The sequence below is a fragment of the Oscarella lobularis genome, chromosome 18 (assembly GCF_947507565.1).
Source record: "Oscarella lobularis chromosome 18, ooOscLobu1.1, whole genome shotgun sequence".
In the NCBI taxonomy this organism is placed as follows: domain Eukaryota; kingdom Metazoa; phylum Porifera; class Homoscleromorpha; order Homosclerophorida; family Oscarellidae; genus Oscarella; species Oscarella lobularis.
In genome coordinates, this window is record NC_089192.1 from 558408 (window position 1) to 586244 (window position 27837).

General features: G+C 46.5%; 6 protein-coding genes across 18 annotated transcripts; 4 read left to right on the forward strand and 2 right to left on the reverse strand.

Moving 5' to 3' along the window:
- Positions 1 to 39: 39 nt before the first annotated feature.
- Positions 40 to 4128, forward strand: LOC136197943 (immunoglobulin superfamily member 10-like). Its single transcript, XM_065987831.1, has 12 exons — positions 40 to 509; positions 564 to 1104; positions 1156 to 1342; positions 1391 to 1783; positions 1835 to 1886; positions 1934 to 1987; positions 2043 to 2135; positions 2186 to 2455; positions 2523 to 2798; positions 2848 to 3108; positions 3160 to 3687; positions 3738 to 4128. Exons 4-12 carry the CDS (start codon positions 1502 to 1504, stop codon positions 4124 to 4126), a joined length of 2205 nt encoding a protein of 734 aa, XP_065843903.1. The 5' UTR covers positions 40 to 509; positions 564 to 1104; positions 1156 to 1342; positions 1391 to 1501; the 3' UTR covers positions 4127 to 4128.
- A 146-nt stretch (positions 4129 to 4274) lies between these two features.
- LOC136197938 (protein sax-3-like) lies at positions 4275 to 17201 on the forward strand. Of its 7 annotated transcripts, XM_065987824.1 has the most exons (20): positions 13651 to 13752; positions 13812 to 14434; positions 14483 to 14522; positions 14573 to 14700; positions 14754 to 14860; positions 14913 to 15217; positions 15268 to 15314; positions 15379 to 15455; positions 15512 to 15547; positions 15596 to 15708; positions 15761 to 15916; positions 15974 to 16074; positions 16129 to 16193; positions 16241 to 16283; positions 16331 to 16385; positions 16437 to 16529; positions 16584 to 16669; positions 16721 to 16790; positions 16844 to 16951; positions 17004 to 17201. In XM_065987824.1, the coding sequence occupies exons 2-20, from the start codon at positions 13827 to 13829 to the stop codon at positions 17133 to 17135; spliced, it is 2370 nt and encodes a 789-aa protein (XP_065843896.1). In that variant the 5' UTR covers positions 13651 to 13752; positions 13812 to 13826; the 3' UTR covers positions 17136 to 17201. The 7 variants fall into 7 exon arrangements, 4 of the variants coding, with proteins under 4 accessions (XP_065843894.1, XP_065843897.1, XP_065843896.1 ...); XM_065987822.1 differs by lacking the exons at positions 13651 to 13752; positions 13812 to 14434 and adding an exon at positions 4275 to 4904; XM_065987825.1 differs by lacking the exons at positions 13651 to 13752; positions 13812 to 14434; positions 14483 to 14522; ... (15 more) ...; positions 16844 to 16951; positions 17004 to 17201 and adding exons at positions 4786 to 4904; positions 4959 to 5037; positions 5086 to 5125; ... (14 more) ...; positions 8149 to 8685; positions 8740 to 9239.
- Positions 17202 to 20676, forward strand: LOC136197940 (oxidation resistance protein 1-like). 2 transcript variants are annotated; one of them, XM_065987827.1, is made up of 16 exons: positions 17202 to 17282; positions 17434 to 17678; positions 17755 to 17819; positions 17871 to 17978; positions 18039 to 18308; positions 18366 to 18556; positions 18611 to 19005; positions 19059 to 19272; positions 19335 to 19452; positions 19513 to 19566; positions 19622 to 19638; positions 19695 to 19785; positions 19862 to 20014; positions 20076 to 20171; positions 20230 to 20303; positions 20353 to 20676. In XM_065987827.1, the coding sequence occupies exons 1-16, from the start codon at positions 17227 to 17229 to the stop codon at positions 20486 to 20488; spliced, it is 2283 nt and encodes a 760-aa protein (XP_065843899.1). In that variant the 5' UTR covers positions 17202 to 17226; the 3' UTR covers positions 20489 to 20676. The 2 variants fall into 2 exon arrangements, with proteins under 2 accessions (XP_065843899.1, XP_065843900.1); XM_065987828.1 differs by having other exon boundaries at positions 19062 to 19272.
- On the reverse strand, positions 20473 to 21972 carry LOC136197965 (sperm flagellar protein 1-like). 2 transcript variants are annotated; one of them, XM_065987865.1, is made up of 8 exons: positions 21800 to 21972; positions 21613 to 21723; positions 21451 to 21560; positions 21310 to 21394; positions 21181 to 21251; positions 20946 to 21127; positions 20771 to 20888; positions 20473 to 20713 (listed from the first exon to the last, which is right to left on the reverse strand). In XM_065987865.1, exons 1-8 carry the CDS (start codon positions 21894 to 21896, stop codon positions 20618 to 20620), a joined length of 870 nt encoding a protein of 289 aa, XP_065843937.1. In that variant the 5' UTR covers positions 21897 to 21972; the 3' UTR covers positions 20473 to 20617. The 2 variants fall into 2 exon arrangements, with proteins under 2 accessions (XP_065843937.1, XP_065843936.1); XM_065987864.1 differs by having other exon boundaries at positions 20771 to 20891.
- Positions 21810 to 27798, forward strand: LOC136197957 (uncharacterized). 5 transcript variants are annotated; one of them, XR_010672642.1, is made up of 7 exons: positions 21810 to 22080; positions 22126 to 22566; positions 22616 to 23176; positions 23226 to 23437; positions 26692 to 26871; positions 26922 to 27035; positions 27092 to 27798. XR_010672642.1 is itself a non-coding variant. In XM_065987850.1 (4 exons), the coding sequence occupies exons 1-4, from the start codon at positions 22005 to 22007 to the stop codon at positions 23312 to 23314; spliced, it is 1167 nt and encodes a 388-aa protein (XP_065843922.1). In that variant the 5' UTR covers positions 21810 to 22004; the 3' UTR covers positions 23315 to 24314. The 5 variants fall into 5 exon arrangements, 1 of the variants encoding a protein (XP_065843922.1); XR_010672640.1 differs by having other exon boundaries at positions 26692 to 26860; XR_010672641.1 differs by having other exon boundaries at positions 26708 to 26860.
- Positions 27358 to 27777, reverse strand: LOC136198128 (U6 snRNA-associated Sm-like protein LSm1). The gene has a single exon (XM_065988044.1). It carries the CDS (start codon positions 27775 to 27777, stop codon positions 27358 to 27360), a length of 420 nt encoding a protein of 139 aa, XP_065844116.1.
- Positions 27799 to 27837: the final 39 nt, after the last annotated feature.

The following is a 27837-nucleotide window of genomic DNA, read 5'->3' on the forward strand; positions in this document are numbered from 1 at the left end:
TTCGCCTAGTGTACGCATGCGTGGCTTTTCCGTCGTCGTTTAGAAGAAGCTTCTCTGTTCGTTTTAACACGACGAGGTCATTTTTAGACTAGTTGCACTGTCTTTCGAAACTAAGAGGACTAAGGAAAAGTCGAATTAGACGCAAGCGCGCGGCGTGATTGGACTGCACGATGCGTGGGATCGTACTTAATTTTTCTCCTACCTCCCAATTCTCGTGATCCTGTTTACATCGAGCTCGAGAGACGATGAGTAAACAGGACTTTACTGGCGGCACAAGAAGCCTCGTCTACGTGACGCCACTCGTTTCTCTTCTACTCTTTGCGGGCAATTTTCTGTGGCTTGCTAAACTGCAGATAACGGTTAATGACCTTTCAAGAGAAAACACGGAGATTCTTCGTACTTTTGGGTCTCCATCTGATGTCAGCATGCCTGAATCTGAGTCAGATCGAATCAAAAGGCAATCCGAACCCGAACTAGGTGGCTTGCTGAATCAAATCGCACTAAAACAGGTAGGGTATATTGGCATGCGGAACCAGGTTTAACATGTAATTGGGCGATTGTAGCTCCAGGCAATAAAAGCGAAATGAACGGAAACTATGCATAGAAGCCTTCAAGGCATGGTAGAATAGCTATGAATATTCTTATACCAGCCTTTGTGTCATGGGAAAGCTGTCATGGGAAACCGCAAGCAAACCCAGACAGCATACCCTGACACAGAATTTCTTCGCAAACGAACCATGACAGCTTTACCGGTGACACAAAGATGCATCAGTAGTACTGTTGCTTATTCAGTTCCTTCAGAAATAAGGACAAAACCTGTTGATGCAGTTGGTAAACAATGTGGCCGAGCAGTGTTTGAATGCATTGCTACTGGATATTAGCGTGAACAGTCCTTCTCTCACAGATGAAGGCATACAGCTAGTGACTGGGATTTACCAGCAAGAGATAATGAAACCCGACCACCAGAGTTGTTTTCGCCTTCTGTTCTTGTCCAATAAGAAAGAGGAAGGCATCTCGGGATTTTTATGCATCCTTGATCAATCAGATAGTCATTATTGACCAAGACAAATGGAGGATAAATAAGCGGAGTGGCTTGCCTAAAAGGTACGAGTGCATCATCTCCAGCAGATAGCATACACTTCCACTGAATCTTAGATACAGACACATTATACTGGATCATCCTATGAGCGAAGTCATCAATCCCTCCGGTCAACGATCTAGCATGAGTCAAAGGAGCGACAACACGGCCGACGACAAAAGCGATTTTGAGTCGTCTCGTTTGGCATCGAGGAAGAGATCGTTGGTTGGAGCTTGAAGAGAAAGTGGCAAGGGCAACAGCTCGGTAGGTATACACATCTTGAGAGCTTTAGAGGTTATGTGTGATTGGCAGGGCAGTTTGCAGGAAGCTTTGGGAATTGCTTCGTTGCGTGGTCATATCGCTGAACGGCTCTCTACACGTGTAATTGTTTCACTCCTCCGATTCTCGTGATCCTGTTTGCGCATGTTGAGCTCGACGACGATGAGTAAGCAGGACTTTTCCACCGGCACAAAGAGCCTCATCTATGTGACTCCACTCGTTTCTCTTCTGCTCTTTGCGGGCAATTTTCTGTGGCTCGCTAAGCTGCAGACAACGGTGAACGACCTTTCAAGAGAAAACATGGAGATTCTTCGTACTTTTGGGCCTCCGTCTGATGCCAGCATGCCCGAATCCGAGTCAGATCGAATCAAAAGGCAATCTGATCTTGGGTTTGGCGATCTTTTTAGTCAAATTGCAGTGAAACAGGTATCGAAGGGAGACCAGTTGAATTTATTATTGTAAATTGGGTAATTGTAGCTCCAAGCTCTAAAAGCCACATGCACTGAAAACCAGGAACTTTGCATAGAAGGTATGCTGGAACAGCTGTGCACATTTCTCTACCACCTTTGTTGGTAGGACCTAAAGGCAATACTGGTCCTAAAGGAGAAAAGGGAGATCAAGGAATCCGAGGTACGAATAGCAGTGTGTACAGTACAGTTCTTTTAATAGAAGCCTTACTCCCCAGGTGCGAATGGCGCAAAGGGATCTAAAGGCGATGTAGGACCTCGTGGAGAAAAGGGGTCAAGAGGAGACGTGGGTCCAAAGCTTGTTTCCGTTGGTCAGTGAAAATATTTTCTTCACGTCTTTGAGATTGTATCGTTGTCGTAGATCCTCCCCAGTTTATTGCAAAGCCTGTTGATGCTGTTGGAAAACAAGGCGGGCAAGCTGTGTTCGAGTGCAAAGCTACAGGATATCCGAAGCCCGCTATTCACTGGAGAAAACAGCATGGTGTTATTCCCAATCGAGCTGAAATATCACCAACTCATCGCCACAAATTCGTAATTAACGACTTGGGGCTAGAAGACGAAGGAGTGTACGTGTGCGTTGCGGAGAACGTCTTCGGCGTTGCAGAGGCAGAAGCTCGACTATCCATTGTTGGTAGGTGAAACGTTAGGAGGCATATCTCGTCTGAGAACGTTTTAACAGTGTTCTGACTTGACTTTAGTTGCTCCTGTGCTTGCGGAAGTGGCACCGAAAAAAATTACGGTGTTGCCAGCTACTTCTAGCATAAGCTTGCCTTGCAAAGCGTCCGCGTTTCCTAAGGCTAAGATAAGCTGGGTCCGTCGTGGAGCAGCACTTCCGGACAGCGCTGTTATCACTTCAGACGGATCTCTTCGCATTTTGGAGTTTTCTGAAGAGGACAATGGGGTTTACGTATGTCGCGCTGAAAATGAGCATGGATACGCTGAACATGCAACGGATGTGTCTCTGTATGACCCAGGTAAAATTTGCACAGAGGCTAGAGTAATAAAACGACGCTAGTTATGTAGACGACAAAATCAAGCACGGAATAGAAGCAGTGAACAATACGGAAGTCGTGATCAATTGCACTCTGTGTCCCTATAAAGGTTTGGATTTCTATTGGACGAGGCCAGGAGAAGAACTGCCTTTTAACCGGTCTAAAATTACTGACTGTTCTTTGATAATTTCTCCCGTTCTCATGGAAGACGCTGGTCAATATGTCTGTGGGGCTGCAAGGAAAGGCGAAAAGTCTATTAGTCTTGAAGAACAAACAAGTCTAGTCGTTTTAGGTACTGTGAACGGTAAAATGGTCTGATAGACGGGACTTGTATTTCTTTTAGGAAAGCCAACAATCACGTCACTCTTTCCCGCAGTGACGCACTTTAGAAGAGGTCAAGGCGCCGAGATACGTTGCTCTGCAATTGGTCCTCCTAATCCTGAAATTCAATGGCTCGGAAAAAACAAACACCTTAGTGGAAATAAAAACGATTCCGGTGTTTTATATCTTAGCAACTCTACCTCTGATGACGAAGCGGTGTATGTCTGCGTTGCAAGGAATATCTTCGGAGAAGCTCGACGACAGATTTCAGTCATTCAACTTTCTGAGCCACAGTTTGTCGTACGCCCTCCCGAACTGTTGAATGCATCGGTTTCAAGTACCGTATCTCTTCACTGTCAGGCTGAGGGAGTACCAAAGCCAGATATCACTTGGACGCCTCCTTGCGGAACAACTCCAGACCACATAAAGATCCTGGAAAACGGCACTCTAATACTCTCGGGTGTTTCAGCCTGGGATACCGGCATTTACGAATGCTCAGCAACGGGTTTTGGAAAATCTTCTGCAAAGACTCATCTCATTGTTCCAGCTAGTAAGTTTTCTTGTTTTTACGCTTTAATTAAACGGCTTTGTTTATCTTAGTTGATACGAATTGGAAATTGTCTGACAGGTGCAGCGGGTTTAGGCAATCTCGTTATGACAAGAGAGTCTATTATCAGGCGTCTTCTTCTACGACTTGGACAAAGTCGCGCTTCTACTATTGTCCGAAAGGATATCATTGGGCTTGCACGTCAGAGGGAAAAGAAATTTTTGGTGATAACAACAATTGGTCAAGGCAGCACGTTTATTACGGCTTGTGTGGATGGAGTAGTAACCGGTTTCCCCGTTACGGCAGCACCCGATACTATTTTCGATTTCGGGATTCTTCAACAACGAATGCACACAAGCACGCAGGTAATTATGAGGAGTACCAAGTAGAATACTCTTCAACTACCAGTTACTTTGCTGGAATTGTTTGCATACGCAATTGACAAGCTGTTTACAAACACAGCTGAACGCTGGTGGCGGTCTTTGTCATTGTTTTTCTGTTTTTTGTCGTCGGTTTTACTGTATGCTGCCATGCTGAAGAAGCAATACTGTCTGTGTAGGAGTCTCCATTAATATTTATCTCTACTGTTTGCAGTGGATCGGCGACTAAATGGAACTTCCCAGAATTCCTCTCACCACTTTTGCTCCAAAAGACATTGGTCTTGGGCGTCGAACAATCCCTGGCAACCCTCTCGTCCAATTTCATCGAAACCTAAATCGTCACGGACGGCTCAGTCTAAGCCCTTTACCTAAAAGAAGAAGTCAGAACGGCCCAAGACCTCTTGGTTTCCTGCCGATCAAAACTTCAAAGGGCGGGCAGAGAAATAGGGCGGAGTCCCTCCCCTTGCCCCTCCCCATTTTGCAAAAGACGGCAACGAAATCTTCTCCAACAGTTCTTGAAACAACGATACCTAGACGCGCGAAGACAGAAAACTTCAGAGTCGGTGCTCTGACACCGCTGAAGTCACAGCAAGATGATAAAGAAGAGAATCTGATTGACGAAGATTCGACTGAAGAAGGAAGACGAATTACAATTAGCGTGAACGTTCCTTCTCCGGTCGAGGACAATTCTGCGGACGAAGATGTACAGCTAGTGACTGGGGCATTTGAGAAATACTTGCAAGAGATAAGGACATCCAACCACCAGAGTCGTTCACCTTCTGTTCCAAAAAGAAAGGCGAAGGCGTCTAGAGAAGTGCGGGATTCTTATGCACCCTTGAGGTAATAATAACTAGAGAATGATGGCCCGGTGTTCACCGTGTTGCCATCATGCAGAGCCTCCCACCGCTTACCGTACGCGAGCGCCTTAGATAACATGACGTCATAAAATTTCATGTTATCATGCACCCTTGAGGTAATAATAATGAAGAGAGTGAGTACTCGCGTAATTTATCGTTTTTAGAGATCGTTTTCTCAGGATGCCTGAGAAGGCCATTCCAGCAGTAAGCAAAATTTAGGGAGGGGAGAAAAAGATTCTCTTGATTTCTGTAGGATCAAGAGAGAGCATACTTTAGTTTTGTCAATCAAAAAGTCATGGTCGACCGAGACAAATGGAGGATAGATAAACGAAGTGGCCTGCAGTGGATTCCGTGCGCACGATGCCTAAAAAACGGCGGAAGGTACGAGTGCATCATCTCCAGCAGATAGCACGGTGACTTCCACTCAATTTTAGATGCAGACGATGCGTCTGCATTCGAGTCGGAGGCGGTTACATCATACTCGACGATGCCATCAACGGCTCGGACTTCGTCACAATGACAGAGGAAGAAAAGCAAAAGAGTAAGTGTACTCCTTGATAAATTAAATAAAAGTTATAATTTAAACTCGCTAGTAATTGAAAGTGGGGTCTTTGCCAAGGAACCGACTTGCAGTCGCTGCCACTCTGCCGTTCTCTCGCGAGGTCGCATGGATCGTCCTATGAGCGGAGTCATCGATCCCTCCGGTCGCCGATCGAGTATGAGTCGAAGGAGCGACAACGCGGCCGACGACGAAAGCGATTTTGAGCTGTCTCGTCGTCAGCTCGTCGGCGGCTCTGACGACGAGAGAGTCGTCGCCTTTGGGTCGAGTTGGTTCAGCATCCAGAAAGAAATTGGTTGGAGCTCGAAGAGAAAGTGGGAAAGACGACAGCTCGGTACGTACATACAGATGTTGAGGACTTTAGAGGTTATGTGTGATTAACAGGGAAATAATAAGGAGGGTTTTGATATGGATGGTGGTCCAACTAGAAGGCAAGTCATTGGGGATTTTTTGTACATGATGTAGCGTCCCTGAGTGGCTGTGTAGCATGGTTAGATCTGGTGATGGGCGTAGCTCGAGACTTGAAGATGTTGCCGAGACGGAATACGGACTAGCAGATGGCGGATCTTCTGCTGGTGTGTAGCGTCAAACTCTCAATAAAATACTCTCAATAAAATATTTTATTTTAATTAAAGTCTCTGTTCGTTAGATCTTGGAGGAAAAGGCACACCAGGCCTAGACCGAAGTATTGAAACCGTTCATTGCTGTAAAACGTTTATCTACTCTTTGCTAGGCGGCGTTGATGGACTGGGAACGGACAATTCTAAAATTGTCGGTTCTGCTTGGAGACTTCCTCAGCACGTGTTTACAGCATCTGCTTTCTGTTTGTGCATTTACTTTTGTCTTTTGTTCCCTGAAGAGGGAGTCAGTCTCACGTGAACAGTGTCCCTTTTCCTCCAATGAATCGACGAGGAGAGCGGAATAAGCACGTGAAGCAGAGTTGTTTACTTGAGGACTATGGGCCGCAAGGAGACAATTCCTCTCGCAACTAAGGCTCTCATTTATGGCACACCATTTGTTTCTCTACTTCTGTTTGTGGGCAACTTTGCTTGGCTTGTCAAATTGCAATCAACTGTCAATCTGAGTTGCAGTCAGGACAAACTTTCCGAAAATGAGCTTCCTGATCCCTTTTCTCTGCCTGGCCGAGCCAAGAGGCAATCTGATCCAGTATTCACGGATTTGTTTGACAGAATCGCTCAAGCTCAGGTAAAACGAGCATAGACCGGTCTATATTAGAAAATGTTATGTTATGTAATCACTGCCGTCAGCTTCAAGCTTTGAAGGCTACATGTCAAACGAACAAAACGCTGTGCATCCAAGGTACAAAAAGCGAGAGCATATTTGATGTGACAGTGATGTCACAACTTCAGGGCCGAAAGGAGATACCGGCTCTGAAGGTAAGCAAGGCGAAAAAGGCGACAAAGGTGATAAGGGTATAGAAGGTGAGAGTCAGGCTGTACTCTGTGTCAGGTCAGCAGATAGACAGCTAGAGGTCGTTTGTTTACAGGTTTCAGGGGACCAAAAGGAGATAAAGGCGATATGGGTCCGAGAGGAAACCTAGGTCCCCTATCAATTAGTGTTGGTAATAAGTTCAGTGTATAACTATTATTTTATATGTTTGCTTTTAAGTTCCACCAACGTTCATTCACAAGCCTAAGGATTTTGTTGGAGTTAGGGGTGGCACGGCGGAGTTTCACTGCAAAGTAACCGGTTTTCCCAGGCCAACGGTTCATTGGAGAAAAGAAAGCGGGCAACTTCCTTTGCACGCCAAAGTGTCAGTAGATTATCGGCACAAGCTCACTCTTAATAATATCAATCAAGCCGATGAAGGACAATACGTTTGTATGGCAGAAAATATGTTCGGTGTAGCAGAGTCATCAGCCCAGCTTTCAATCAACGGTTAGCGGTATCAGAGCTGTTGACTGTGATAGTTACAATCATTTTACTCTTTCAGCTGCTCCTATGTTTACAGACGTTGGCCCTGAGAGTTTGACGGTTCTTCCTACAAATTCTGAAGTTACATTGCCTTGCAAAGCGTCAGGATTCCCGCAACCTAAAATTCATTGGTCACGCTACGGAAAGTCTTTGCCAGAAAACTCTTCGGTTCACTCAAACGGGAGTTTAGTGATCTCCGAGTTTTCTAGTAAAGATAACGGGAGTTACGTCTGTCGAGCTGAAAACCGACACGGAAATGCGACTCATTCTACAAATGTATCGGTTTATCACGGTGAAGATCACTAGAAGCAAAGACTATATGTTTCTAAGCTAATCTTTAGAGATCATTCACGGACTTAAAGTTATCAACAATACCAAAGCGTCTATTAAATGCACTATTTGTCCGTTCAAAAAGCTCGCCTTTCGTTGGGAAAGAAAGGACGGCAAAGATCTGCCTTTAGACAGAACAAAAATATATCACTGTTCATTAGAGATTTCTCCAGTGCTTATGCAGGATGCTGGCACTTACACATGCATAGCATCATCAAGTGACAGCTATTCATCCCAGATTCTGAAAGATTGCGTGTCCCTCACCGTTCTAGGTATTTCACGCTTTCTGACATCTATGCAAGTGTTTTACACGTTTTGTGTAGGGAAGGCAAAGATTAAAAGCATTGTTTTAGGTACACTTCAATTTTATTTTCTACTTTTTCCTAACTCTTATCTTGCATAGAGAAGTCAAATAAATCAGTTCAAACTATTCAAGGTGGCATTATCTACGTCTCTCCCGGTGACAGTATAACATGCGTTGCGGAAGGGCCACCGTTGCCAACTGTCACTTGGAAGAGACACAACAGACAATTGATCAGTGAACCTGGCAACGCCACGTTGCAGGTTGGGGCCATCTTCGATGAAGGAGTGTACTCATGTTATGCTGAAAATCGGTTTGGTAGTGATGAAAAGCTAGCTGTTGTTCTATCAGACACTTTTCGTTTTATTGAAACTCCTCCTGAAACTCTTCCTCTCGAAGTGGGGGCAAAGGCGGAAGTGCACTGCAGCGCTGCATTGGGAGTGGACGTCTCCTGGAGTCTTCCCAAATGTCTCAGCTGCAATAGCAACTTTCAGTCTAGCGCTCGTAACTTGGGAAATGGTACTCTTCGCTTTGTCTCCGCAAAGAACTGGGACACCGGTGTTTATCAGTGCATTGCAAAAGCTAAGGGAGTGACTCAGACGGCAACAGTTGAGATTAATGTTGGAAATCAGCCCACAGGTACAATATTTTCAATCACGCAGACTCCTCATTAAGTATATGGCCAAAATTTAGCGGAAGAATGGATGTTGCGTACAGACAATTGCGGAGGATTTCGTCAGTCAACATATGGCAGTCAAGTTTTCTATGCTGTATCAAAATCGACTACTTGGTCCAAAACGACGGTTTATTTATGCCCACGTGGATATTATTGGGCTAGTACCCAAGATGGAAAGAGAATTTTTGGTTCAAACGGCAACATGTCGGGAAGAAATCTCTACCGTAGTCAATGTGGTTGGAGTGGCTACGTCTACGGAGGAAAGGACCGGCGCTATTTTCGATTTCGAGACTCTGCATCAACCAATGCTTACAAACACGCTGGTAACAATGAAGAGTATCAGCTTCAGTACAGTTCATCTACTTCTTATTTTGCTGGAATCGTCTGCCTGAAAGAGACTGCCTGAGTTACTTTTGTAGAACTGTTTGTCAGTGGCTATGTGTCTATTGCTCCCTCTAAAAACGCGAGCTGTTCAATTTCTTCGATAGTCAATTCAACGTCGCGTTTCTGCAGAGTCTTTCTTTTCGCTTCATTCGCTTTCCTGTGAACCTCTTTTGCCAACGAGGCAACAAACAATTCCGTCGCTTTCGCAATGAGAAACACCGACTCCTGACTCGCCAACGAAATATCCGGATCCATTTTCACCATATTCTTCACTCTTCCCAAGGGAAGTCGCAGCAATTTCTCCTGTTTCGAACCTTCTCCATCAGCAGAAGGAGCAGCAGCCTCCTCGTGCACTCTCTCTTCGGTCACTTCCATCGCTTCGTCGTCCGCCATTTCGCCTAGTGTACGCATGCGTGGCTTTTCCGTCGTCGTTTAGAAGAAGCTTCTCTGTTCGTTTTAACACGACGAGGTCATTTTTAGACTAGTTGCACTGTCTTTCGAAACTAAGAGGACAAAGGAAAAGTCGAATTAGACGCAAGCGCGCGGCGTGATTGGACTGCACGATGCGTGGGATCGTACTTAATTTTTCTCCTACCTCCCAATTCTCGTGATCCTGTTTACATCGAGCTCGAGAGACGATGAGTAAACAGGACTTTACTGGCGGCACAAGAAGCCTCGTCTACGTGACGCCACTCGTTTCTCTTCTACTCTTTGCGGGCAATTTTCTGTGGCTTGCTAAACTGCAGATAACGGTTAATGACCTTTCAAGAGAAAACACGGAGATTCTTCGTACTTTTGGGTCTCCATCTGATGTCAGCATGCCTGAATCTGAGTCAGATCGAATCAAAAGGCAATCCGAACCCGAACTAGGTGGCTTGCTGAATCAAATCGCACTAAAACAGGTAGGGTATATTGGCATGCGGAACCAGGTTTAACATGTAATTGGGCGATTGTAGCTCCAGGCAATAAAAGCGAAATGAACGGAAACTATGCATAGAAGCCTTCAAGGCATGGTAGAATAGCTATGAATATTCTTATACCAGCCTTTGTGTCATGGGAAAGCTGTCATGGGAAACCGCAAGCAAACCCAGACAGCATACCCTGACACAGAATTTCTTCGCAAACGAACCATGACAGCTTTACCGGTGACACAAAGATGCATCAGTAGTACTGTTGCTTATTCAGTTCCTTCAGAAATAAGGACAAAACCTGTTGATGCAGTTGGTAAACAATGTGGCCGAGCAGTGTTTGAATGCATTGCTACTGGATATTAGCGTGAACAGTCCTTCTCTCACAGATGAAGGCATACAGCTAGTGACTGGGATTTACCAGCAAGAGATAATGAAACCCGACCACCAGAGTTGTTTTCGCCTTCTGTTCTTGTCCAATAAGAAAGAGGAAGGCATCTCGGGATTTTTATGCATCCTTGATCAATCAGATAGTCATTATTGACCAAGACAAATGGAGGATAAATAAGCGGAGTGGCTTGCCTAAAAGGTACGAGTGCATCATCTCCAGCAGATAGCATACACTTCCACTGAATCTTAGATACAGACACATTATACTGGATCATCCTATGAGCGAAGTCATCAATCCCTCCGGTCAACGATCTAGCATGAGTCAAAGGAGCGACAACACGGCCGACGACAAAAGCGATTTTGAGTCGTCTCGTTTGGCATCGAGGAAGAGATCGTTGGTTGGAGCTTGAAGAGAAAGTGGCAAGGGCAACAGCTCGGTAGGTATACACATCTTGAGAGCTTTAGAGGTTATGTGTGATTGGCAGGGCAGTTTGCAGGAAGCTTTGGGAATTGCTTCGTTGCGTGGTCATATCGCTGAACGGCTCTCTACACGTGTAATTGTTTCACTCCTCCGATTCTCGTGATCCTGTTTGCGCATGTTGAGCTCGACGACGATGAGTAAGCAGGACTTTTCCACCGGCACAAAGAGCCTCATCTATGTGACTCCACTCGTTTCTCTTCTGCTCTTTGCGGGCAATTTTCTGTGGCTCGCTAAGCTGCAGACAACGGTGAACGACCTTTCAAGAGAAAACATGGAGATTCTTCGTACTTTTGGGCCTCCGTCTGATGCCAGCATGCCCGAATCCGAGTCAGATCGAATCAAAAGGCAATCTGATCTTGGGTTTGGCGATCTTTTTAGTCAAATTGCAGTGAAACAGGTATCGAAGGGAGACCAGTTGAATTTATTATTGTAAATTGGGTAATTGTAGCTCCAAGCTCTAAAAGCCACATGCACTGAAAACCAGGAACTTTGCATAGAAGGTATGCTGGAACAGCTGTGCACATTCCTCTACCACCTTTGTTGGTAGGACCTAAAGGCAATACTGGTCCTAAAGGAGAAAAGGGAGATCAAGGAATCCGAGGTACAAATAACAGTGTGTACAGTACAGTTCTTTTAATAGAAGCCTTACTCCGCAGGTGTGAATGGCGCAAAGGGATCTAAAGGCGATGTGGGACCTCGTGGAGAAAAGGGGTCAAGAGGAGACGTCGGTCCAAAGCTTGTCCCCGTTGGTCAGTGGAGAATATTTTTTTCACGTCTTTGAGATTCTGGTGTATCGTTGTCGTAGATCCTCCCCAGTTTATTGCCAAGCCTGTTGATATTGTTGGAAAACAAGGCGGGCAAGCTGTGTTCGAGTGCAAAGCTACAGGATATCCGAAGCCCGCTATTCACTGGAGAAAACAGCATGGTGTTATTCCCAATCGAGCTGGAATATCACCAACTCATCGCCACAAATTCGTGATTAACGACTTAGAGCTAGAAGACGAAGGAGTGTACGTGTGCATTGCGGAGAACGTCTTCGGCGTTGCAGAGGCAGAAGCTCGGCTATCCATTGTTGGTAGGTGAAACGTTAGAAAGTATCTCTCCTCTCAGAATGTTTTAAGAGTGTTCTGACTTGACTATTATAGTTGCTCCTGTGCTTGCGGAAGTGGCACCGAAAAAAGTGATGGTGTTGCCAGCGAATCCTAACATAAGCTTGCCTTGCAAAGCGTCCGCGTTCCCTAAGGCTAAGATAAGCTGGCTTCGTCGTGGAGCAGCACTTCCGGACGACGCTGTTGTCACTTCAGACGGATCCCTTCGCATTGTGGAGTTCTCTAAGGAGGACAATGGGGTTTACGTATGTCGCGCTGAAAATGAGCATGGGCACGCTGAACATGCAACTGATGTGTCTCTGTATAACCAAGGTAGGAAATCTGCACAGAGATAGAGTAATAGAATGCAGGTTATGTAGACGACAAAATCAAGCACGGAATAGAAGCAGTGAACAATACGGAAGTCGTGATCATTTGCACTCTGTGTCCCTATAAAGGTTTGGCTTTCAATTGGACGAGGCTGGGAAAAGAGCTTCCTTTGGATCGGTACAAAACTACTGAATGCTCTTTGATATTTTCGCCCGTTCGCATGGAAGACGCTGGTCAATATGTTTGTAAGGCTGCAAGGAAAGGCGACGAGTCTATTAGAGTTCTTGAAGAACGAGTAACTCTAATTGTTTTAGGTACTATAAACGTAAGTGGATCTCATAGACAAGAATTGTATTTTTTTTAGGAAAGCCGACAATCGTGTCGCTCTTTCCCGCAGTGACGTACTTCAAAAGAGGTCAAGACGTTGAAATACGTTGCTCTGCAATTGGTCCTCCTAATCCTGAAATTCAGTGGCTAAGAGAGAACAAACAACTAGCTGGCAATACGAACGATTCAGGGGTTTTATATCTTAGCAACTCTACCTCTGATGACGAAGGGGTGTATATCTGCGTTGCAAGGAATTTCTTTGGAGAAGCTAGACGACAAATTTCGGTCGTTTATCTTTCTGAGCCCCACTTTGTCTTACGGTCTCCCGAAATGTTGACTGCATCGGTTTCAAGTACCGTATTTCTTCATTGCCAGGCTGAAGGAGCACCAAAGCCAAAAATCACTTGGACGCCTCCTTGCGGAACAACTCCAGATCACATGGAAATTCTGGAGAACGGCACTCTAATACTTTCAGGCGTTTCAGCTTGGGATACCGGCATTTACGAATGCTCAGCGACGAGCTTTGGTGGAAAGTCTTCCGCGAAGACTCATCTTATTGTTCCAGCTGGTAAATTTGGTAGTTTTGAGGTTTTGAACGGCTGTGATGTTTTTATCTTAGTTGATACGAGTTGGAAGTTGTCTGACAGTTGCAGCGGGTTTAGGCAGTCTCGCTATGACAAGAGAGTCTATTATCAGGCATCTTCTTCTACGACTTGGACGAAGTCGCGCTTCTACTATTGCCCAAAAGGATATCACTGGGCTTGCACGTCAGAGGGAAAAGAAATTTTTGGTGACAATAGCGGTTGGTCAGGGCAGTACGTTTATTGGGGCTTGTGTGGATGGCGCAATTACCAGTATTCCCCTTACAGCGGCAAGTACCGATACTATTTTCGATTTCGGGATTCTTCAACAACGAATGCGCACAAGCACTCAGGTCAGTATGAGGAGTATAAATTACAATACTCTTCAGATATCAACTACTTTGCTGGAATTGTCTGCATACGCAATTGACAAGCTGTTTTGTGAACACAGCTGAATGCTGGGCGATGTTGTTGTTGTTATTTTTGATTTTTTGTTTCTCGTCTTCAGTTTCACTGTATGCTGTCATGTGCTGATCGAAAAGTATCGCCGTGTACGATTGTGTAGGAGTCTCCATTAATATTTATCTCTACTGTTTGCAGTGGATCGGCGACTAAATGGAACTTCCCAGAATTCCTCTCACCACTTTTGCTCCAAAAGACATTGGTCTTGGTCGTCGAACAATCCCTGGCAACCCTCTCGTCCAATTTCATCGAAACCTAAATCGTCACGGACGGCTCAGTCTAAGCCCTTTACCTAAAAGAAAACATCAGAACGGCCCAAGACCCCTCGGTCTTCTGCCGATCAAAACTTCAAAGAGCGGGCAGAGAAATAGGGCGGAGTCCCTCCCCTTGCCCCTCCCCATTTTGCAAAAGACGGCAACGAAATCTTCTCCAACAGTTCTTGAAACAACGATACCTAGACGCGCGAAGACAGAAAACTTCAGAGTCGGTGCTCTGATACCGCTGAAGTCACAACAAGACGATAAAGAAGAGAATCCGATTGAAGATTCAACTGAAGAAGGGAGGCGAATTACAATTAGCGTGAACGTCCCTTCTCCGGTCGAGGACAATTCTGCGGACGAAGATGTACAGCTAGTGACTGGGGCATTTGAGAAATACTTGCAAGAGATAAGGGCATCCGACCACCAGAGTCGCTCGCCTTCTGTTCCTAAAAGAAAGACGAAGGCGTCTAGAGAAGTTCGGGATTCTTATGCACCCTTGAGGTAATAATAATGAAGAGAGTGAGTACTCGCGTAATTTATCGTTTTTAGAGATCGTTTTCTCAGGATGCCCGAGAAGGCCATTCCAGCAGTAAGCAAAATTTAGAGAGAGGAGAAAAAAATTTCTCTTGATTTCTGTAGGATCAAGAGAGAGCATACTTTAGTTTTGTCAATCAAAAAGTCATGGTCGACCGAGACAAATGGAGGATAGATAAACGAAGTGGCCTGCAGTGGATTCCGTGCGCACGATGCCTAAAAAACGGCGGAAGGTACGAGTGCATCATCTCCCGCAGATAGCACGGTGACTTCCACTCAATTTTAGATGCAGACGATGCGTCTGCATTCGAGTCGGAGGCGGTTACATCATACTCGACGATGCCATCAACGGCTCGGACTTTGTCACAATGACAGAGGAAGAAAAGCAAAAGAGTAAGTGTACTCCTTGATAAATTAAATAAAAGTTATAATTTAAACTCGCTAGTAATTGAAAGTGGGGTCTTTGCCAAGGAACCGACTTGCAGTCGCTGCCACTCTGCCGTTCTCTCGCGAGGTCGCATGGATCGTCCTATGAGCGGAGTCATCGATCCCTCCGGTCGCCGATCGAGTATGAGTCGAAGGAGCGGCAACCCGGCCGACGACGAAAGCGATTTTGAGCTGTCTCGTCGTCAGCTCGTCGACGGCTCTGACGAAGATAGAGCGTCGTCGCCTTTGGGTCGAGTTGGTTCAGCATCGAGGAAGAGATCGTTGGTTGGAGCTCGAAGAGAAAGTGGGAAAGACGACAGCTCGGTACGTACATACAGATGTTGAGGACTTTAGAGGTTATGTGTGATTAACAGGGAAATAATAAGGGGGCTTTTGATATGGATGGTGGTCCAACTAGAAGGCAAGTCATTGGGGATTTTTTGTACACGATGTAGCGTCCCTGAGTGGCTGTTTTGGATGTGTAGCATGGTTAGGTCTGGTGATGGGCGTAACTCGAGACTTGAAGATGTTGCTGAGACGGAATATGGCGGATCTTCTGCTGGTGTGTAGCATCAAACTCTCAATAAAACATTTTATTTTAAAGTCTCTGTTCGTTAGATCTTGGAGGAAAAGGCACACCAGGCCTAGACCGAAGTATTGAAACTGTTCATTGCTGTAAAACGTTTATCTACTCTTTGCTAGGCGGCGTTGATGGACTGGGCGCAGGAAATGGCGATGGCTCGGAACGCCGCCATGGAAAAAGAGACGCGCAGAATCTTAAGAAAGGACGCAAAGATAGGACGACGAAGGAAAAGGTAAGCTTATGACATAGTCCAGAGTATTGATCAAGCACGGTGGTATTCATAGGATGTCAGTGGAAAAGACAGTGACTTGTCGAGCAAATTCTTGGCAAAAGATACAGACGATTCTGATTCTGGTGACGATCAGTCAGGCTCAGACGACGATGAGAGTTATTATCGAAAAAGAGGCGAGTTGCCTCCCGTTGGTCGACGCAGTGGAAAGGTAAGGGAGGTAGGCTCCCTGTGCAGCCTTTTCTATAATGTCTTCAATTTCCCAAAGGATAAGAAGAAAAATCGAAGACATAGAGACATAGATAAGCCATCCAAAGACCTCCCTGGACCACCGCAGAAAGACAGTCAGGAGTTTGAGAGAGGCCGATTGTAGGAATAATTTATTAGAGCTAACTTGATCCGTAATGGAGACTTTTTTTGCAGACGCCAACTCCAGAGAGACAGGAACGAAGCAAGCGCCCTCAAATGCACATTGAAAGACTTAGAAGGTCCCCATGATGATGTTGACGAGTCGTCCATATATTCGGTGTTTTAGGTATCGATCCACTTGACTATTTGGCAAAATACTGCATTATAAGGTAAGCCGATAATCCTTGCTCTTCGCTTTTTTAAACCAAGTTTTCAGTCCTGAACGCCTTCCTCACTACGAGCGATCATATCTCAACGTCGCTAGAGACGAAGTGCTTTTTCAATACTTCCTCATCTATAGAAGGCTTACGAGTGCTTTATAGGAAGACAAGATTACTTTGGAGCAGCTAGACTTTGCTTTGAAGGCGGTCAACTATGATCTGATCACTGACGCAGAAATGGACTACATCAGCCACGTATGTCCAGTGTGAAATAATAATTAATTAATTATATTCTGAGTTTTCGGTTAGGTTTTGGAATTGCCTGGAAGAAAGGACTTAAACTTCAAGCTCTTTGCCTGCATAGCAGCTCTGTCTGAGAGAGTTGTTGGACTAGAGTATGGATGCACTAGCATACCAATTTTTTGAGCCAACATCTGCCACTATAGGCCAATGGTAAAAGATCTCATAAATCAAATGAATTTAGCTGCTCTTGATTACAAGTTGAAAAAGTGCAAGGTACAGGGTAGTCCTAGTATTTCTGTATTGACTACGTATGGTGTACTTGATAGGAATTGTTTTATTTGCTGGCATCCGAGAACGACGGTGGTGTGGTCACGTCATCTGCTTTAGCCATTGAATTACACGCAGGAGGTCTTACCAAAGAGCACGAAGAATACGTAAGCAGTTTGCTGTGTATATAAATATTTGGAAGTAATGCCTTCTCTGCAGGTCGTCGATCGTTTGGATAAAGAAAAGACAGGAAGAATTGAATTTCTCGACTATCTCGTCTACGTGCCTCTCTTTGTGGAAATTCACGACTCCATCTGTGGAAATCCATTTGAATTTTCTCGAACAAAGTAATGTAAACATTGCAATTAAGAAATAATCGCCACGTGATCCTATACGCCTACGTTACGCATGCCCCGAAGTAAACGAGAAAAAATCGCTCAAAATGTCGACGTTTACGTGGAAGAAAAAGAATCCCGGCGGGCCGGAACGCATCGACTCGTAAGCCCAGCCCCGACAACCCCAACAAAACGAATTCACACTTGCAAAAAGGGGAGGGAGGGCCTCCTCGAACCTCCTCCCCATTTCTCCGCCGATCGTCGCGAAACCGCCTCGAAAATGAGATTCAAACGCTCGAACACTTTATTCTCAGGTCGTCGACGCCCGAATCGTCGCCCTTACAATCGCCATTGAAGCAGTTTCCCCACGATCTCGTTCCGCCCGCCGGCGCCGACGCTAGCGCCGCCGATTCGCTCCAGCACGACGCCCAATCGCCGCTGTCGCCTCAATCGCAGCCGAACTTGAGCCCGACGATGCGACGATACGTCGAGGACAAGGACTTTCTCGAATCCTATCTCAAACGCGAGAATCGATTCTTGAATGAGAACGAGAAGAAAAGTAGACGGCGAAATCGCGAATTTTTTCTTCGTATCTTGCTTCCTGGTTCCTCTAATCGGTTTTTTTATTTATTTAGGTACTCTTGGAGACCGGGGGCGGACTGGGTCATTCAAACAGCCTCCGAATACCGAAATTTATGAGGTATTTTCTTTGCGTGGGCGTGGCGCTTTTGGTAGCGTTTCCTTCTTCCAGGTGCAAAAGGGGGACAATTTGTCGACTATTGCTCTGCGACACAACATTCGAAATACCGAACTAAAACGACTGAATAAATTGAATTCTTCCATGGTGTTTCCTGGACAGGTGTGGACACGTGTGGGGCGGCGAAACGTCATCGGTTTTTTGACGTGTCTGTTCTCTCAGGTTCTCTACGTTCCCAAAGTCGAGGAATGGGACGTGCTCACGGATAAAGAAATTAGCGAAGCAAAAGGCGCTGCGGATACGACGAGCACGCCGGAGCGACGAAAACGAGCCGAAGCCAGCGCTCTGGGCCACTTGAGACCGGCGGGTCGTCACGGTCATTCGTCGTTGTCGTCGTCGAGACGGGGCAGCTGGACGCGATCGGCGATGGACGACGAGGAGATATCCGATCGGTTTATTCGCATTCGAGCGAAATTTATAACGGATAGTCAGGTGAGAATCCAGTTCTGCAAAAAAAACAATTTGAACTTTTTTATCTTCTCTCTTTAGGGTGTTGCTACTGGAATGATGACTGTTACGGCCCAGTGTCTCATGTTTAATCCAAGCGTATTGGACCCGTTGGTCATTGAGCGTGGACTTGACGTGTACAGTCTCATTATTCCCATTGAGTCGGTGGCAAGTTGCTCGGCGTACGACGACTTTGCTAAACTACAGCAGAAAGATGCACCGTCATACGTTCGGTAAGGAGTCTATATAAAAAATAGAGATGTTTTTTTATTGTGTGGTTGGGTTAGATCGCCTAGTAAGGGAGAAGGAAGCTTTCTGCTTGGGTCTCGGCTCATTCGAATGCCTCTCTCGCCTTTGACGGAGGGTGACGAAGCGAAAGTGGGCGAAGAAGAAGAAAAAGAGGCCCGTGTATCCGAAGAAGCCACCAAAGACGAGGAAAATCAAGAGGAAGAATTCGGCTGGAACCCCGTCGAAGAAGAAAAAGAAGAAGAAGAAACGAAGGACGAGAAAAAAGAGGCGGCGACTGACACTCCGCCTAACTCCGAAACCGACGTTGAAGTCACAACGAAAACCGAAGACGAACCAAAGGAAGACTTTGATCCAGTCCTTGCCAGTCTAAAAAGCCGAATATCCGACGCGCACGAGGTCCCTACGGTAGCCATGCCAATGCCACCCAAATCAGGTGAGAGAAAAAAGTCACATATAGAAAGCGAAAAATTTGACCCCGACACCTAGAAGAGATCGCGATTCCGCGTCCCTCTCGACGAATAAGCGGATCGAGTCGATATTTCTGCGTTCGTCTCGACGGTCCCGTCGACAACGCCGTCCTGACGACGTCCGCTATATTCTTGCCGTCGAGCGTCAACGTCAAAGAGTTGAGTTTCACCGAGGAGGCGGTGAAAACCGCCGGCGTCAAGGTGGAGCTCTGGTTCGCTATAGCGGAAGAGCGGTGCGAGATAATGAAAGGGAAAAGACGCTTCGTCGTTAATTATTCATTTTCATTTTTGGTAGGATCGATCAGCTGTACGCGTTTCTGCTTCAGTGGTGTCCTAATCTGCACGAGATGTCGTACGAGCAGATGAAGACGCTCGAGAGGGACTACGTGCTTCTTTCCTTGAACGACGTACCCGTAAGAAAAGTAGACAAGCGGGTTTTTGGTACTTGCAACGCAGCTGCTCTCTTCTCCTAGAAATTTAGCGACAATCATTTTGCTGAACCGGATTTCGTCGACAGTATACCTCTCGTAAGCGAAAGGGGGCACGTAGTTTATACGTAAGCTACTTGTTCTTCTTTCGTAGGCCGAAGACGTGGACAGGTCTTTGTGTGGAATTTCCCTTACTTTTGTTCCCAGTACGCTAACTTTGTTTTTAGTCCATTCAGTGCTCTTGATGTCGAGAGCAGCTGTCCGTTGCCCGTTCTCAACGGCGACACGTCTCTCGTTTCAGACGAGTATCTCCAAAACGTAAGAAATAGGGAAGTATAGAGGTCATGCATTTCCCTTTTGAGATATCATCTGTGTTGTTGTTGTTGTTTTCTAGCTCTGCGAGGTGCTGCCACGTCGTATGATCAGCTACGATTGGCATTTGATCTACAGCACGTTCTGCCACGGCATCAGCCTAAAGACGTTGTACAGAAATTCGCTCGCCACTAACTGTCCCGTCGTCGTTGTCGTCCGTGACGCAAGCGACCACGTAAGAAAATGAAAAAACCGTATAGGATCCCTTCGAGAAATCGTCTTTCCAAATATTCAAGATATTCGGTGCCATGCTCTCGGATTCGTTACGAGTCGGCGAACATTTTTACGGGACTGGGGAATGTTCGATGTTCACCCTGCACCCGGAATTCAAAGCAAGAAGACCGAGCCCATAACTAGACACCCCCCTATATACCGTATCTATCTTCGTAGCACTTTCCCTGGAGCGGAAAGAACCACTACTGCATCAAATGCAGTCTGGATAGCTTCACAGTGGGCGGCGGCGAGTAAGGGGGCGCTCGTAGCTCTTTCTCTCCTAAGCGCGATTATTCCAAGGGGTGCATACGGACTATGGATTGATTCAGACATCTATCACGGTAGCAGCTGCGCGTGTAGTACGTTCGATAACGAGCAGCTGTCGTCTCAACGCGATTTCATCTGCACGGGGCTCGAGGTGTGGGGTTTGTATTGAGATACTCTTACTGTACAGGCTAGCGCATCAGAAAAAGGTTTAGACTGCTATTGCACATGGGGTTTTATAGCGATGGGACTGAATATTACTCTACAGCTACTTGCTATGCATAGAGAAACTCTGGAGGGGTTAGCTCTGTTGCTGTAAGCGACGGCTCATTTCTTCCATTCTCCTATCTTTTAATTGGAGGAGGTGTTCGAGTCGTCGAATTTTCGCTTGTAGAATCTTCCGGAAGATTAGTATTGGATTAATTAATTAGTGTTATTGCTGAATTTTTTGTACCTGTATTGTTTCTTGTGCTTCTAGTAGCTGTTGCTCCTTTTCTTCCATGGCTATCCTAGGATCCAGCGATGGAAGAATTCTCTGCAGCTGAGGTCGCGACTTGAACATTTGACCTCGACTGCTATCAAAGAGAAATGAACTGAAACAAAACCCATACTCAAAATCTATTTATTACTTTATAAGCGTCGGTTGGGGGGCCTCAGCGCCCGGTACCGTCCCCCGTCTAGGCGCAGAGGGATCTTGGACGAAGCCAAGGTGATGGGGATGGGGATGAACATGGGGATTATAATTGTGTTGCATGCCATTGGGTGGCGGTGGTAGTCTCATTGGCATTATTTGAGGAGGAGAGGCGTACTCCTTATCAAAGAGTCAGGTTAGTCGATAACGCGTTTCTATTGTGTTTAGCATACGTATGGATTTTCTGATGACTTGGTAATGGCGGAATAAAAAATGTCTGAAGAATCGTAAGCCCCATCTCCGTCTTAATCAATAAGAAAGGTATTTTATGTTCTGTTTATGAAATTAGAGACTTTACGTACCTCCATCGTTTATGACAAGGTGATCTTTGGCTTGAGATGATCCAGGGGTTGTCTTCTTTTTACTACTTGTCAGGTATTTATCAATCTGAAGAGAAGCATTTTTTGTGAAAGCGAATATTCTCGTTTATGTATCTATCCTACTTTTGTACGTAGGTTATTTAGCACGAATTCGATGACCCCTGGATTGCAACTCGATACTCCATTCACTACCTCGTCGGGAACGTTAAAATTCAATTTACAAAATACTTTTCCTGAGGAAAACGTCTTTCGGTTATATCAGGCAGGAAAGACACTTGTTCTCACGGTTCAGTGTCTGCCAATTTCGCTTTTTTTGCTCCTTAGCATTAGCCGGCGTGTAATTGTGCAAGTCAACAAGACGTGGAAGAAAATGCTTCACTACCTCGGCCGCTAGAACTAAGGCAAAGACGAAGATAAGCATATACGCAGAGATTACAGCTACTAAGAGTCGTGTAAAAGGATTCGCGAATACCTCCGTCGCTGAAATCGCGAGATATGTTCTTTTTGGGTCGAGATAGGGGAATTTCGTCGATCCATGTATAGAGCTGTTGCAAATCGTCGTCGTCCATTTCGGCCACGCTTTGATCGACGCGAAGAAGCGCTTGGGTCTAAGAACTCTGTGTACCCGTTGCTCTGTGACGTCGCTAGGATTCCAAGGCAGCGCACTTTAGCTGACGATGGAGGTCGCGAAATTTGGAGTTTTGCTCGCTGTTGCGATGGCGTTTGGTCATTACGTAAAAGCTAGTGAATCGGGTACAAAGGTCTAGTAACTCGTGTCCTCGTAATAAAGTTTCTCAGACGTGAAATTGGATCTCAACGCCGTTGGAGCTGTCATGGAATTTGGACTGAAAAGCCCGTTGCATGCTGAAAGTTACTATGGACTTGCTATTGATGGAGATTTAGACCCTGACTGGGCCAAGTGTGCGGCCTCAAATTTTGCTGAACAAACTGATATCTTGATCGATCTTCGAGGCATTTATCCTGTCGACCGCATTGCTTTATCATCGCGTCTTTCGTATGCCGCTGGTGCAGAAATATTTGTTGGAAATTCAAGTTTTGCGGAAAGAATCCAGACTCAATGTGGAGGCAAACATCCTGAAGGCGCCGATGGATCGTTTACTGAGTTTAGGTGCTCTACCACTGTTTGGATTCAGTACATACGAATACGAAAATCTAGTAAAGGAAAATTTTGGGATTCATGGTCTTTGCAAATATGTGAAGTAGCTGTGCATCACCTTGGTTAGGTAGACAAAATCTCCAGAAATAAGGCTAATTTCCTTATTTGTAGATCATAAATATGATCTCGGTAGAATGAATGCTCAGCTGCAGTTTGAATTATCCGGACCATATCTAGAGGTTGGCAGTAGCTATGAGATGGCTACTGATGGTGAACTTGACAAGTGTGTCCAAAGCATTCAATGGAGTGGAGGGGAGACTGTATGGCTAAAGATTGACTTGAAGAGATTTTACTTTGTGACTAAGGTCTTGGTCCTAGCTCCAAAATCTCAGTCTGGCAAAGTGTACGTCAGTAACACGTTGGACTTTCTGATGATGACGAGATGTCATCAGAGCGGTAATCACTTTCACTGCTCTGGGTCTCATCAAGTGCGTCATATAACTATTGTTATCAACAGTCAGAAGGGGGAAAGAAGTAAGGTGTGTGAAGTTGAAGTTTTCTACAAACAGGACCCCAGATTACCTTGTCAATATCTTCCTCATCTCCCGAATTCAACTGCAGTCACTGATTGGAAAACCGCGACGTACACGTGCATCAATAATCGCGTTCCTGAAACCCAAACCATAACTTGTCAGAACGGACATTGGAGCGGAATCTTAGAACAGTGTAAACGTAAGGGCTCGGCAAACGAAATTTTCAAAGCTCATTTTCTGCTTTCTAGTCAAAACATGTCCTGATCTTATTCATCCCATTCATGGCAAAATTACATTGCCGTTTGAAAAAAACGTTCGGGAGTACCGTTACGTATAGCTGTTCAACTTGCTATAGAATGCGTGGAAATAACAAAAGGCAGTGTCAGGTGGCAGACGACAGAAAATCTTTGAAGTGGTCAGGATCAGAGCCTACCTGCAGGGGTACCACCAAAATGATCTGGTAGGGACACATGTTTCCAGCGTTTATTAATTAGGGAGGGAAACATGTTTCCAGCGTTTATTCATTAGGTAGGGGAACATGTTTCTAGCGTTTATTCATTAGGTAGGGAAACATGTTTCCATTAGGTAGGGAAACATGTTTTCAGCGTTTTTTCATTAGGTAGGGGAACATGTTTCCAGCGTCTATTTATTAGGTAGGGAAACATTTTTCCAGCGTTTAATCATTAGGTAGGGGAACGTGTTTCCATCGTTTATTCATTAGGTAGGGAAGCATGTTTCCAGTGTTTATTCTTTAGGTAGGGAAACATGTTTTCAGCGTTTATTCATTAGGTAGGGAAACATGTTTCCAGCGTTTTTTCATTAGGTATGGGAACATGTTTCCAGCGTTTATTTATTAGGTAGGGAAACATGCTTCCAGCGTTTTTCATTAGGTAGGGAAACATGTTTCCAGTGTTTATTCATAAGGAGTACGTACACGCCTGCCGGTATATATACACCGCCTGCCGGAATATATACACCGCCTGCCGGAATATATACACCGCCTGCCGGAATATATACACCGCTTGCCGGAACATATACACCGCTTGCCGGCGGAGTACGTACACGCCTGCCGGTATATATACACCGCCTGCCGGCGGAGTACGTACACGCCTGCCGGTATATATACACCGCCTGCCGGAATATATACACCGCCTGCCGGAATATATACACCGCCTGCCTATATACACCGCCTGCCGGAATATATACACCGCTTGCCGGCGGAATACGTACACGCCTGCCGGTATATATACACCGCCTGCCGGCGGAGTACGTACACCGCTTGCCGGAATATATACACCGCTTGCCGGAATATATACACCGCCTGCCGGTATATATACACCGCCTGCCGACGGAGTACGTACACCGTTTGCCGGAATATATACACCGCTTGCCGGAATATATACACCGCCTGCCGGTATATATACACCGCCTGCCGGCGGAGTACGTACACCGCTTGCCGGAATATATACACCGCTTGCCGGAATATATACACCGCCTGCCGGCGGAGTACGTACACCGCTTGCCGGAATATATACACCGCCTGCCGGTATATATACACCGCCTGCCGACGGAGTACGTACACCGCTTGCCGGAATATATACACCACTTGCCGGAATATATACACCGCCTGCCGGCGGAGTACGTACACCGCTTGCCGGAATATATACACCGCCTGCCGGTATATATACACCGCCTGCCGACGGAGTACGTACACCGCTTGCCGGAATATATACACCGCTTGCCGGAATATATACACCGCCTGCCGGCGGAGTACGTACACCGCTTGCCGGAATATATACACCGCTTGCCGGAATATATACACCGCCTGCCGGCGGAGTACGTACACCGCTTGCCGGAATATATACACCGCCTGCCGGTATATATACACCGCCTGCCGACGGAGTACGTACACCGCTTGCCGGAATATATACACCGCTTGCCGGAATATATACACCGCCTGCCGACGGAGTACGTACACCGCTTGCCGGAATATATACACCGCTTGCCGGAATATATACACCGCCTGCCGGCGGATACGTACACCGCTTGCCGTAATATATACACCGCTTGCCGGAATATATACACCGCCTGCCGGTATATATACACCGCCTGCCGGCGGAGTACGTACACCGCTTGCCGGAATATATACACCGCTTGCCGGAATATATACACCGCCTGCCGGCGGAGTACGTACACCGCTTGCCGGAATATATACACCGCTTGCCGGAATATATACACCGCCTGCCGGCGGAGTACGTACACCGCTTGCCGGAATATATACACCGCTTGCCGGAATATATACACCGCTTGCCGGAATATATACACCGCTTGCCGGAATATATACACCGCCTGCCGGCGGAGTACGTACACCGCTTGCCGGAATATATACACCGCTTGCTGGAATATATACACCGCCTGCCGGCGGATACGTACACCGCTTGCCGTAATATATACACCGCTTGCCGGAATATATACACCGCCTGCCGGCGGAGTACGTACACCGCTTGCCGGAATATATACACCGCTTGCCGGAATATATACACCGCCTGCCGGCGGAGTACGTACACGGCTTGCCGGAATATATACACCGGTTGCTGGAATATATACACCGCCTGCCGGCGGAGTACGTACACCGCTTGCCGGAATATATACACCGCTTGCAGGAATATATACACCGCCTGCCGGCGGAGTACGTACACCGCTTGCCGGCGGAGTACGTACACCGCTTGCCGGAATATATACACCGCCTGCCGGCGGAGTACGTACACCGCTTGCCGGAATATATACACCGCTTGCCGGAATATATACACCGCCTGCCGGCGGAGTACGTACACCGCTTGCCGGAATATATACACCGCTTGCTGGAATATATACACCGCCTGCCGGCGGAGTACGTACACGGCTTGCCGGAATATATACACCGGTTGCTGGAATATATACACCGCCTGCCGGCGGAGTACGTACACCGCTTGCCGGAATATATACACCGCTTGCAGGAATATATACACCGCCTGCCGGCGGAGTACGTACACCGCTTGCCGGAATATATACACCGCCTGCCGGCGGAGTACGTACACCGCTTGCCGGCGGAGTACGTACACCGCTTGCCGGAATATATACACCGCCTGCCGGCGGAGTACGTACACCGCTTGCCGGAATATATACACCGCTTGCCGGAATATATACACCGCCTGCCGGCGGAGTACGTACACCGCTTGCCGGAATATATACACCGCTTGCTGGAATATATACACCGCCTGCCGGCGGATACGTACACCGCTTGCCTTAATATATACACCGCTTGCCGGAATATATACACCGCCTGCCGGTATATATACACCGCCTGCCGGCGGAGTACGTACACCGCTTGCCGGAATATATACACCGCTTGCCGGAATATATACACCGCCTGCCGGCGGAGTACGTACACCGCTTGCCGGAATATATACACCGCCTGCCGAAATATATACACCGTTTGCCGGAATATATACACCGCCTGCCGGAATATATACACCGCCTGCCGGCGGAGTACGTACTGGTAGGGAAGCATGTTTCCAGTGTTTATTCTTTAGGTAGGGAAACATGTTTCTAGCGTTTATTCATTAGGTAGGGAAACATGTTTCCAGCGTTTTTTCATTAGGTAAGGAAATATGTTTCCATTAGGTAGGGAAACATGTTTCCAGCCTTTATTGATCAATAAAGTCCTCCGTATAGTTTTCCGTATGTTTAGTTGTTCACTGTGGAGACGCTCCAGTTGTTGATAATGCTATCGTTAAAGTCATATCAAAAGTCTGCGGTGGCACTGCGTCTTACAAGTGCAAAGGAGACGCGACGCTGTTTGGAATCTCGCATCTGTTTTGCAGTCCCGATGGAAAATGGCTGGGTACAGTGCCAGTATGTGCCAGTGTCCCTGGAAAGTAACTTGGACGTATGTCTTTTTTTAGTGTATGTGTACTTGGGCCGTCATTCACGTGATGTCGCATGTTTTTCGTCGTTTCCGCATTCTGCGCAGCCCGACGCCGCGTTTAGCGCCTAAAAAGTGACGATCCGAACCAAAAGTACAAACTATTCGATACACACTTTTCTTCTTTGTTAATTTATGTGTGTCGTTTAGTTATTCACTGTGGAGACCCTCCAATCGTAGACAAGGCAACGCATAGCTTCACGTCAAAAGTCTGCTGTGGCGTTGCTACATACAGACCAATGTTAATGAAGGAGCACTCGATCATGCTAGGCAGCCGACACCTCGTCTGCAGTCCAGAGGGTCAATGACTGGAAACACGACCTGTATGCGTCCACGTAGCTCATAAGTAAGAACGGAGTCTTAGAATAATTTTTTGCTCTTGTTTTTATTAGTACAATTATTATCAATTTCTGATGTCAAGAAAAGAAGCTCTCGTTCATTTCGCTGGGCTGAAGGCCCATGTTCAATAGGGCACGATCTCGCAGTTTCGTTTTCTCCAGTTTTCTCGTCTGCTGGGCCTTCTGCGCTTCCAATATCTCCTCTATCGGTACCTTTTTCAGTTTTCTCGCCGGATGGTCGTCCGACTTGTCGTCGACGTCGTCGTACTCGCCCAAGAGGACGACGCTCTCGCCGCGCACGATAAAAATGCCCCGCTGAATGTCTCCGTACTCCGAATCGACGTGAATTCGTTCGATCGTGTCCTGGAGCAGCAGATTGGCGAACTGATCGATGCTGCGTAGGACGCCGATCAACGTGCGCCCGTCTCGAAGTACGACGAGCAGTCGCTTATCGACTTCGTCGATGAGACTCGCCGTACCGGGAAGATATCCAGCCATGGATCAATAAATAAATATTCACGTGGGTATCGAGGTAGCACGCGGTTGGGCGTTTTCCCT

Bases quoted from the DNA above. Each gene is read 5' to 3' on its own strand.
- LOC136197943 (XM_065987831.1), top strand. From the start codon at position 1,502: ATGTTGAGCTCGACGACGATGAGTAAGCAGGACTTTTCCACCGGCACA. The intron at 1,988-2,042 runs GTACGAATAGCA...CTTACTCCCCAG, and splicing joins GGGAGATCAAGGAATCCGAG to GTGCGAATGGCGCAAAGGGA. The intron at 3,109-3,159 runs GTACTGTGAACG...TATTTCTTTTAG, and splicing joins AACAAGTCTAGTCGTTTTAG to GAAAGCCAACAATCACGTCA.
- LOC136197938 (XM_065987822.1), top strand. From the start codon at position 4,294: ATGGAACTTCCCAGAATTCCTCTCACCACTTTTGCTCCAAAAGACATT. The intron at 4,905-14,482 runs GTAATAATAACT...TATCGTTTTTAG, and splicing joins GATTCTTATGCACCCTTGAG to AGATCGTTTTCTCAGGATGC. The intron at 16,194-16,240 runs GTCCCCATGATG...TCGGTGTTTTAG, and splicing joins CACATTGAAAGACTTAGAAG to GTATCGATCCACTTGACTAT.
- LOC136197940 (XM_065987827.1), top strand. From the start codon at position 17,227: ATGTCGACGTTTACGTGGAAGAAAAAGAATCCCGGCGGGCCGGAACGC. The intron at 17,820-17,870 runs GTATTTTCTTTG...TCCTTCTTCCAG, and splicing joins CGAATACCGAAATTTATGAG to GTGCAAAAGGGGGACAATTT. The intron at 19,786-19,861 runs GTAAGAAATAGG...GTTGTTTTCTAG, and splicing joins CAGACGAGTATCTCCAAAAC to CTCTGCGAGGTGCTGCCACG.
- LOC136197965 (XM_065987864.1), bottom strand. From the start codon at position 21,896: ATGGACGACGACGATTTGCAACAGCTCTATACATGGATCGACGAAATT. The intron at 21,128-21,180 runs GTATGCTAAACA...CTCTTTGATAAG, and splicing joins AGTCATCAGAAAATCCATAC to GAGTACGCCTCTCCTCCTCA. The intron at 20,714-20,770 runs GTACAAAAAATT...ATCTTCCGGAAG, and splicing joins AAGCACAAGAAACAATACAG to ATTCTACAAGCGAAAATTCG.
- LOC136197957 (XM_065987850.1), top strand. From the start codon at position 22,005: ATGGAGGTCGCGAAATTTGGAGTTTTGCTCGCTGTTGCGATGGCGTTT. The intron at 22,081-22,125 runs GTACAAAGGTCT...AAAGTTTCTCAG, and splicing joins CGTAAAAGCTAGTGAATCGG to ACGTGAAATTGGATCTCAAC. The intron at 23,177-23,225 runs GTAAGGGCTCGG...TCTGCTTTCTAG, and splicing joins AATCTTAGAACAGTGTAAAC to TCAAAACATGTCCTGATCTT.
- LOC136198128 (XM_065988044.1), bottom strand. From the start codon at position 27,777: ATGGCTGGATATCTTCCCGGTACGGCGAGTCTCATCGACGAAGTCGAT.